This window comes from Asparagus officinalis, chromosome 1, assembly GCF_001876935.1.
Source record: "Asparagus officinalis chromosome 1, Aspof.V1, whole genome shotgun sequence".
Taxonomy (NCBI): Eukaryota; Viridiplantae; Streptophyta; class Magnoliopsida; order Asparagales; family Asparagaceae; genus Asparagus; species Asparagus officinalis.
Genome location: NC_033794.1, coordinates 119,928,870 through 119,940,105, shown reverse-complemented (window position 1 = coordinate 119,940,105; position 11,236 = coordinate 119,928,870). Strand labels below are relative to the sequence as shown.

General features: G+C 35.7%; 1 protein-coding gene across 1 annotated transcript; it reads left to right on the top strand.

The window, feature by feature from the left end:
* On the top strand, nucleotides 7,788–8,144 carry LOC109840508 (uncharacterized mitochondrial protein AtMg00300-like). The gene has a single exon (XM_020409180.1). The coding sequence runs from the start codon at nucleotides 7,788–7,790 to the stop codon at nucleotides 8,142–8,144; it is 357 nt and encodes a 118-aa protein (XP_020264769.1).

Genomic DNA, 11,236 nt, shown 5'->3' with positions numbered 1-11,236 from the left:
CTTAGAACCAGGATAGTTTGTAGGATAAAATTTTGTAGTGCTAATCAATTATAACTTAAACTAGAACCAATTTTTACAGTGTTAGTCAACTAGAGCCGTAACAAAACTAGAAATGAGATAATTGTGCAAAATTATTCTATTTTTTTATTTTTCTATACAAAAATAAGAGTTCTAGTCTCTCAAATTATCCCGAGTTTTAGCTTGGAACTAGATGGTAAAAAACTAGAACTCTCCATTTTATTTTTTTATTTACCTCTTTCCTCTAATGATCAGCAGCATCATTAGACCATATTATCTGATTGGATCTCATCTCCTCTTAGGAATCTCTTATGTTTTCTTTTTTTTTTATCAAATACTATAATAATATAATTAGATTAAAAATAAAGAAAGTATAGATCCAAAATTTATTTAAAAATTAAAATGAGAGATGACAGAAAGAGATATTGGGGACTAAAAATAAGGAAAATATGGAAAACTTTTTAAGACTTATACTGTAATAATAATTAAAAAAATAAAAAGCTACATCATATATTATAATAATATTTGAAAATATCTTATAGTCTAACCAAAAAATATTTAATAGTAATTAATGGTCTAATAAATAATTATAAATCAATAATAGCAAGTTTAAAAGACATAAATAGTACCTACATCATCAAAATGCATAGATACATACTTTATGATTACAAAAAATTATCCCACGTTATTTTTTCAAAATATCCTGCTTCATAAAATTGTTCCTAATTATCTCACTACAATATCCCAATAGTAAAAAATTATTCCACATTGGCCCGAAATGTTCTAATTGATTAGCACCCTCTTAGAGAGTACTCTCTCCTCCATTTGGATACTCTCCACTACCAAAAAGTAGTATGGATTAGACAACTAATTTTTATCATAATTGTTTATTTATTTAGTGGATGATTGTAATTAAATCTAAATCTAGCAGTTACACACTTTTCATGGATTACAATAGCACCCTCTTAGAGAGTACTCTCTCCTCCATTTGGATACTCTCCACTACCAAAAAGTATTATAGATTAGACCACTAATTTTATCATAATCGTTTATTTATTTAGTGGATGATTGTAATTTAATCTAAATCTAGCAGTTACACACTTTTCATGGATTACAATATTGCATTCATTTCTAATTTACATGTTTTAGTAGCAGAGATTAGACCAGTAATTTTATCATAACTGTTTATTTATTTAGTGGATGATTATAATTTAACTAAATCTAGTAGTTGCACACTTTTCATGGATTACAATATCTCATTCCTGTCTAATTTACACTCAAGGACAAATCACAATCACTTACTATATTATAAACAACTACAATAAATATAGTTATCTCTCTGTTGGTTTCGGGTGTAGACCCAAACCCTAGAACAAGCATGCAAAGCAAATATTTCTCTAAGTTAAGAAATCAGGCGAACTTGGAAGTTCAGGTGAACTTGATAGCTCAGGCGAACTTGATAGCTCAGGCGAAGCTCAAAGCTGAGTTCAGGCGAACCTGCAGTTCAGACGAGCTTTGGAAGTTCAGGCGAACTTGAAAGATCAGGCGAGCTTTGGAGGTTCAGGCAAACTCTAAGTGTAGGTGAGCTCTAAGTGCAGGCGAGTTCCAAGTGTAGGCGAAGCAGTTCAGGCGAGATTGACTATGTTCAGGCAAACATAAGTCATACAGGCGAGCTTCGTAGTCAGGCGAACTCGCAGAAAACAGATTCCTAATCAGTTTTGACCTAGGATTTCCCTATAAATAGGGAACTCTGGCTGCCACTTAAACGTGAGTTTTCCAGATCGATTCCTGTAGCGATTTTGGCGGTGATTTTTGCAACGCCTTGAACGACGATTTTTCAGAGAAAAATCTCACGTCATGAGAAATAAAAAGAGAGTTCTTTTTTTAGTGATCTCAAGGAGTTTGAGGTCATCTCTTGCAAACTTTGTAATCTTCTTTAATATTCAAAGGAAATTTTTTGTGTGGATCCTGAGGACGTAGGCAAGTTGAGAAGTTTGATGGATCAGACTTCGCCTACTTGAAGTCACAGATGAAGGACAATCTGTACCAGAAGGATCTTTACCGTCCGTTAATAGGTAAAGCAATGGAAAAGAAGAAGGATGAGGCCGACGAGGATTGGGAAATATTAGATCGAAAGGCTCTAGGGAAAATCTGATTGTCACTCGTAAAATCAGTCACACACAATATTTTAACAGAGAAGATGACGGTAGAGCTTATGGAACCGCTCGCAAAGATGTACGAGTAACTGTCAGCTGCAAACAAGGTGCATCTCGTCAAAACGTTCTTCAACCTCAAGATAACAGAAGCATGTTCCTTCACGATGCATCTCAGCGAGTTCAACATGATTGTTGATCAACTCATCCTAGTCGACATCAAGTTTGATGACGAAGTGTAGGCCCTATTGATACCATTACACTTGCCAGATAGTTGGGCAGGTTACGAAACGGCAATCAGCAACTCGGCAGGGAAGGAGAAGTTGAAGTTGAACGAGGTTGTTAGTATGATTCCCTCCAAGGAGGTTACAAGAAAATTATATGAATCAGAAGGTTCAGGTTTAGCCCTAAGTCTCGAGCAGAGAGGCCGAAGCCGTAATAAGGGTAACCAGAATAGGAATCGATCAAAGTCAAAGAAGAAGGGTTGAACTCGTAGGTGAGGCCTATTCGAGGGAAGTGTTAGAACTGTGGCCAGGAGGGTCATATTGAAATTACCCTAGGGGGGTTGAATAGGGTATTTGCTAATCTAATCTGATTTAATAATATCATTTAAACTTATTAACTAATTATCCTAGAAAGTATGATATTCAATAAGATTATATGCAAAGATATGTATAATTAAACAATGAGCGATATAAACATGAGACAATGACGATAAAAATATGATAGACATTGAGCACAAGAATAATATGCCAAGGCAATCACAAACAAACAATATAATCACAGAGTTTAGTTACCCTCGACCTATGTCTCCTCTCCTCACTCTTAAGGAGAATATCCACTATCTCAACCGGTTTACAACGTTCATCGAAAACATTTACAACTCTCACAGTTACAATCACACAACAAACCTTCTAAGTGTTGGCCTAGCCCGTGTCGCCTTCCTCAAGTGCTCAAATTAACAACCTCTCCCTAGGCTTTACAACCAATGTCACTCGTCTTGGAATCGACCCCGTCTGTAAAACCCTGTAAATTTAAAAATTTTCATGATAAATAATGATAAATATGTTTTATGCTGAAAAATAATATATTTTGATGTTTGATTATGATAAAAACTGATTTAAGATTAATTCAATGTATATTTGTGAATATATGAGTGCAAATATACAAAACATGCACGAAGAGAAATCTAGAAAAAATAATCAGTTACGAGTTTCTATGTTTTACACAACGATTCAGTTAGAATTTAGAAAAATACAAAGACCAAAGTTGTAGGTCTCTTCAACAGATTTCTAACAAATCTTAAATAATCTCATTCTGAGGTCGGATGAGAAAGTTACATCCAAAATACCGAAGGTGATTTTCCCAGTCAGACTAGGTTTCTTGGTTCGGGTTAAACATGTTTGTTTCGGGTTTGCCTCTATAAATACCTATATTTTTTACGAAAATTCCTTTTTTTTATCATATCTCTAAACCCTAGTAGACACCCTCTCCTCTCAAAAACCCTAGATTTTTTTCTTATGAATTTTGAGAGCTTTGTGAAGAATAATACCGACCCGAGGGCGAGATCATCGACGTGTGGTAAGGGAGAACGTGGTGTTTGCACTTGTGGATTGCTTGTTGTTTGTTTCAGAGGCTTGCACATGATTTTAAGGCAAGATCCTGCTCCTCCTTACTCGTCATTTCATATTTATATCTGTCATTAATTAGTTGCATAGATTAGATTGTGAATTGTTATTATCTGCGTGGCTTATTGATGGTTAATATTTAACAATGATGTTATGATAAGTAATTTAAAGGAATACTTATTTTGTATAAAAGTGGTTATTTTGAGATGTTTTTAAAAGGAAAAAAATATATTTAAAGATTATTTTTAGAATTATTATGACGAGGAAAGAAAATTTTGAAAAAGGGTTGGTTTTGAATAATCATTAAAATAGATAATTTAAATTAATTTATTTTCAAAAAAGGATCATTTTGAGTTGTTAAGTTATTTCAGCAAAAGAATTAGATTCTTGATAATTATGATGTTTTAAAGGAATTTATTTGCAAAAAGGATTATTTATTTTGGATTTTAGATTAATTTATGATTTTGTGTCAGTAGTTGTAGACTGTGATATTTCATGTGCAAAATGATAACGGATTTTAGTTTTCTTTTAACCATAGTTATTTTCTATATTATTTAGCTGCGTATAATTTTTATGAGTGGTTTTGAGATTCGGATAACAAGATATTAATGAAACCAGAATGCATGCATGTTTTACTGTTTATGATGGTATTTTATGTTTTGCGTTCTATTTTAATGTATTTGCATAGAAGTAGTCATATTATTATTATTCCTGGTTGTGTTTGAGAACCCTTAGTAGTTCATGACTTAGTGGTCTCGTGCGTCATGAACAGACCTAGTGACATGTGTGGGTGTGTTGACTGAGTTTAGGTGGTGAACCAGAGTTTCAGTGTGGAATACGACTGTTGATTTAGAAAAACGAGTTGGGATGAGAAAGTTAATGTTCTTGTGCTTGGATGTGACTGTTGATGTATCTTCTAGGCCCGCACCAGAGAACTGTTTCGTCCTGAGGTTGATTTGTTGGACCAGGTGACCTGTTTTGCCACTTGGATCCGTGACCTGTTTCGTCACCTGATCTTTGCCTGAGTTCGGACCAGGCCGAGATCGAATTGTGTGTAGTCCTCTAGCCGTCTATTTTGTGAGGTTGGATGCGCATAGAGGATTTGTGAACAATCAGTTATCTGGTAATATGAGCGTTGACTTTGTGTGAGATGTGGACCAGTGACCTGTTATAGAATGGCTAGTTACCTGACCTTGTTACTTAAGGTGATTACGGATTCTTGTGAGATGTAGGCCATTTGTATTTTTTTTCATACATAGATTGGGGTTAATATTTAATTATCTATAATTTGAGATATATGATAAATACATAAGAGTTTCTTTGTTTGGATTATTTTGCTTGACGTACTACGTCTCTTGTTATAGATTTTTAAGTATTAATTCTATATAGTTGTATGACCCTGTTACTTGGATGATTATTCTGATCGTTTGCTGCATGATCAACTTGTTGGTTGATTTTGTTGTATTTCCAGTTGCACGTTTCTTTATCATTTCTGTTGTTGTATCATTTTTTGCATTGAGTTTTTGTTCATTTTTTTTCTTTTGTGGGGTCTTGCCGTGTGCCATGCACGCTGACGTACACCTATTTTTCTGGTATACGTCAGACTTAGAGAAAGAACAGGTCCAACTTGGAGATGAGCCAGAGCCAGGATATTCTCAGCAGGAGTGCTTTGCAGATAGAGTTAAAGAATAGGCCGAAGTTCAGTATCTCGTCTTAATTGATGATCCTAGTTGTTTTTGTTGTCTTTTCCCTTCTATTTCTGTTGAACAATATATTTTATATTTCTTCAGTATTCATTTGTTCAGATATGTATAAGGGCATGTTTGACCCGAATATTATGTCTTGGGTGATATTCACTTATGATATGAATATTTTGTTCTGAGTTTGTCTACTATATTCTTGCTATCTGTGATCGGAGACCTGTGCCTTGCATTGTATTTATTTTCAGACGCTTAGCGTATTAGATTGAGGAGAAATATTTATTTTTTATTTATTCTCCTTAATCTAATACATCGTGGGCTTATTCACGTCCCGATTCTCGGGTATTTTAGGAAATGGGGCGTGACACCGTCTCTCACCACATACTCCTCTCGGTGTCATTATGTATTACAATGTGATCTCTCAACAATTAGGCACAAATAAAAGGGTTTGTTCTCTAACAAGAATGAGAATGAAATTAAGCTCACACTCAATGAATCACTCACCGTAACCCAACTTATACTTAATGTAAAATACTAAAACTCGATATGTTGTGTGTGCAATCAATGAGTAAAATGAAAACTAAACTTGAATCAATCTAGCATAAATATATATGAATCAAAATATGAATAACCTAGAAGATAAGTTTATAAAAACTTTTCTATAAACAAAGAGGATTTAAGATTTGAAGATGAATTCCCAAGACCAAAATTGGTTTCCTTCTCTTTGTGAAAACTTCTTCACATAAACAAACCAAACTTTTGATCTTTTAAACTTGGAAATAAACTGCCCAAATTACTTGTAAAAACCCTTCAAAAACTCTACCAAAGAACTAAGGAAAGAGGGGTATATATATCCCCAGAAACTCAACCAAAAAAACTAGTCGTTGGCTGGAAATACACTATCAATCGACTAATAAAAATGATAAGTCGACTGATAAACTAGCCGTTAGAACTGTGTTGGCAGATTCTGGAATTTTGCGTAGCTAGCTTTCTAAAATTAGTTAAAAATAGCGAATCAACTTCAAAAATCGTGAAATTTTAAGGAACATTCCTATACACTTAGATAAACATGTTGGAGAAAGAATTTCTAAAATATCACTTCTCATTTGTGAGAAATAATTATTTTAAATATATATTCTAGATTCTAAAAACTGCTGAAACACTTGAGTTTGTAAAATCAATTTAACATAGTAAAAAAATCAACTCCAAAAATAATAAAATTTTTGGAAATATTTATAAACATGTAATAAAACATGTTAGAAAAAGAATTTCTCAATTTTCATTTCCCATTTATAAAAACTCATTTATTTTGCAAACTGTTAAACAATACGAAATCGTAAAAACTTGATTTTGATTAAATCAATACAAACAAGTTTTGAAACACTTTTTAATAGATTAATAAACTTGAGAAAAGATATAAAGTAGTGTATACAAATATTTAATCCATAAACACATTATTTTTCAAATAAAGATGATAAATATAAAACTAGCATGTATGTTTGTAAATGTAACTATTTGTTTCATATTTATTTGATTTAACTTGGAAGTGATAAAACAAAAACGTATATATGTGTAATATTTGAGCTTTAAGCATAAACACACAAAATATAAGATCTAAACTAGAAACAATATACCTAAGCTAAGAAATCTTTGATATGCTCGTCTTGGTTGCGGAGCTTGAACTTGTACTTGACTTGAAATACAAAGCTTCATTCCGATATTCCTTTCATCCTCCAATGGATATGATCGTGTAGACGCAAGTCCATCTAGTCTCCAATAAGGATCTTTGTGTAGGATACCTAACAAATAAATATAAACACTCAACAAATATTATTAGGAAGTGTTTGTTAATCATCAAAACTAGATTAGATAGTAGGCTCATAAACATAGACCTAACACATATGTCTTCAGTCTGTAAAGCACCAAAGAAGGATACGAATAAGCAGGAGGCACATATCATGCAAGATGCCTTGATCCTTGCTATGGACAATGATTCCGATTCATGGATTATTGATTCGGGAGCCTCATTCCACACCACTGCTAATATGAAGCTTCTTCAGAACTATGTAGCAGAGGACTTTGGGAAAATATACTTGGGGGACAACGAGCCCTGTAGTATTGTTGGAAGAGGTAACGTGCAGATACAGATGAATGACTCTAAGTGGAATCTTTAGAACGTCAGATATGTACCAAAACTGAAGAGAAATCTTGTTTCGGTTGGCCAGCTTGGAGTAAAAGGCTATGTTACGATATTTATCGGGGATTCATGGAAAATCTTCGATGGTACTATGGTAGTTGCTAGTGGTAACAAAACTGGAACACTCTACCTAACTTCACATGCGAGTGACACCCTCACAATTACAGCAGGCAAAAGAGTGTGGATCTGGAACAATAGATTGGGACACATGGGTCAGAAGGGTATGAAGATTCTACACTCTCAAGTAAAGCTAACCAATATCGATTTAGTTGAAGTTGGTATTTGTGAAGACTGTATCTACGAGAAGCAAAAAAGGGTCAGATTTCAGAAGAGTGGAAGACCACCTAAAGCTCACAAGCTAGAACTTGTTTATACAGATGTATGGGGTCCAGCTAGCGTGTCTTATCTTGGCGATTCGATGTACTACACAACCTTTATCGATGATTAGTCGAGAAAGGTGTGGGTATACTTCATGAAGCATAAATCAGAGGTGTTTGGAATCTTCAAGAAGTGAAAAGTCATGGTAGAGAACGAGACAGATCTGAAAGTAAAGTGTCTGAGATTAGACAATGATGGAGAATACAAGCTGGAGGAGTTCAAGAAGTTTTATGCTCTGAATAGGATTCATTTAGAGAGGACTATTCTAAGAACACCGTAATAGAATAGCGTTACAGAGGGAATGAACAAAACATTGATAGAGCGTGCGAGGAGCATGCGTCTACATGCAGATCTACCAAAAATATTTTGGGTGGACGTGGTGCATACAATAACTTACTTAATTCTGCCAAAAATATTTTGGACGGACATGATGCATACAAAAACTTACTTAATTAATCATGGGACATTAGTTTCATTAGACTTTAGGATTCCAGAGGAGGTTTGGAGTGGTAAAAAGGTTAATCTCTCACACTTGAGAGTCGTTGGTTACATGGTATATGTTCATATCAGTGATCATGTCAGAGACAAGCTAGAAGCTAAGTCACAGAAATGTACATTCATTAGATACAATATTGATCAGTTCAGATATCGTCTTTGGGATGAGAAGAATAAGAAATTTATCAGGAGCCGAGACGTCATATTCAATGAAGAGGTAATGTACAAGGACATGAACAATGCAAAGAATAACCAAAGAAGTGGGAGCAGTACTAAGGATGCAGGTGCATCCAAGTATATGGATTTAGAGGAGCTTCCAGATGGGGGAGACAATATCAGTTCTGACCGAAGAATGGAGGAGACTCCAGGTGCAGAGACGACTATCCAGGGTGAGGAGCTTAGGAGGTCATCCAAGGTAGCCAAACCGAATCTCAAATATCTTTCATCACTTGATTACTTACTTTTAATAGATAGCGGAGAACCGAATGCTATGAGGAGGCCATGCAAGTTAGTGAATCTTAGTAGTGAGAGTATGCGATGCAAAAAGAGATGTATTCTCTCCACTCGAACGAGACATGGGAGTTAGCCCAGCTACCTGCACAAAAGAAAGCCTTACATAACAAGTGGGTTTACCGGGTCAAGCAGAAGAGTGATGGAAGCAAGGGATACAAGGTCAGATTAGTTGTGAAAGGATTCCAACAGAGAGAATGAGTAGATTATACAAAGATATTTTCCCCGTAGTGAAGCTTACAACCATCAGGGTGGTGTTGAGCTTAGTGGCAGCTGAAAATCTTTACCTTGAGTAGTTGGATGTAAAGACTGCATTTCTTCATGGTGACTTGGATGAAGAAATCTACATGAAGCAACTCGTTCGCTTTATTGAGTAAGGAAAGGAAGAGATAATGTGTAGGCTCAAGAAGAGCTTGCACGGTTTGAAACATGCTCCAAGATAGTGGTACAATAGTAGACTTATGTATGCAATAGTTTGCACGAGACCGGATATCAACCAGTGGGAGTTGTGAGCAGGTTTGCAAGCAACCCAGGAAAGTAGCATTGGGAGGTCGTGAAGTGGATATTGCGCTACTTAAGAGGGATTACGGATATGCCACTATGTTTTGGAAGAAAAGAATTGGTACTGTATGGATACGTGGATGCCAATTTTGCCGATGATCATGATACGAGGCGAAACATCACGGGATATGTTTATACCTTAGTACCGATAGCAGTGAGCTGGGTCTCACATTTGCAGAAGATAGTAACTTTGTCCACGACTAAGGCAGAGTATGTCGCAGTGACTGAAACCAGCAAGGAGATGATTTAGTTAACCGGGTGTCTGGAAGAGTTGGGTCTGAAGCGGGGGAATAGAGTTCTTTATTGTGATAGCCAGAGTGCTATACACCTTGCCAATTACCCAATATTTCATGCCAGAATGAAGCACATCGTCGTGCATTACCACTTCATACGCTCGCTGATAGAGGATATGTAGTTACTTTTAGAGAAGATTTTGAGGAGCCAAAATCCCACAGATATGTTAAGAAAAGTAGTGACCATTCAGAAACTAGAGTTGTGTGCAAGTTCAGTTGGCCTTTATGCGTAGGAGATGAGGGCGAAGCCACACTATAAGAAAGATATTAAATTAAAGAAAGCGATTCTCCAAGTAGGAGAAGGTGCTTGCTAAGTTGAAGAGAGCTTGTTGACGGAGGTTTGATATCTAAGTGGGAGATTGTTAGTTTCGGGTGTAGACCCAAACCTTAGAACAAGCATGCAAAGCAAAGATTTCTCAAAGTTAAGGAATCAAGTGAACTTGATAGTTCATACGAACTTGGAAGTCCAGGCGAAGCTCGAAGCTGAGTTCAGGCAAACCTGCAGTTCAGGTGAGCTTTGGAAGTTCAGGCGAACTTGGAATACCAGGCGAGCTTTGGAGGTTCAGGCGAACTCCATCTGCATGCGAGCTCCAAGTACAAGAGAAACAGTTCAGGCGAGCTTGACTATGTTTAGACGAACATAAGTCATACAGGCGAGCTTCATTGTCAGGCGAACTCGTAGAAAACAGATTCCTAATCTGTTTTGACCTAGGGTTTTCCTATAAATAGGGAACCTTAGTCGCCACTTAAACGTGAGTTTTCCAGAATGATTCCTATAGCGATTTTGGTGGTGATTTTTGCAACGCCTTGAGTGGCGTTTATTCAGAGAAAAATGTCGCGCCTTGAGAAATAAAAAGAGAGTTCTTTTTTTGAGTGATCTCAAGGAGTTTGAGATCATCTCTTGCAAGCTTTGTAATCTTCTTTAATATTCAAATGAAATTTTTTGTGTGGCTCCCGAGGACGTAGGCAAGTTGCCGAACCTTGTTAAAATTTTTATGTTCTCTCTTCTATTTTTTTCCTTTGTAAAGTTTTTTTATTTGCTGTGATTTCTTCTTGTCTTCTTTTGACATAAGATCCGAAGGGCACGCTGCGTGATGATTCATTGACAGGTTGTCGATAGGACGAATCCCCAACACTCTCCACTAAAAGTAGTGAAAAGTATATGAATCCTTTTTCTTTCTTTTGATCATAGATCTGCCTCTTTCTCTAGCCAACACTCACAAATAGTTAGATGTGTAAGATAATTTCGTGAGTACATATGATGGTGTACAAGTTAAAAAAACTATAAGTCATTGTCTTAGTA

Bases quoted from the DNA above. Each gene is read 5' to 3' on its own strand.
- LOC109840508 (XM_020409180.1), top strand. From the start codon at position 7,788: ATGGTAGTTGCTAGTGGTAACAAAACTGGAACACTCTACCTAACTTCA.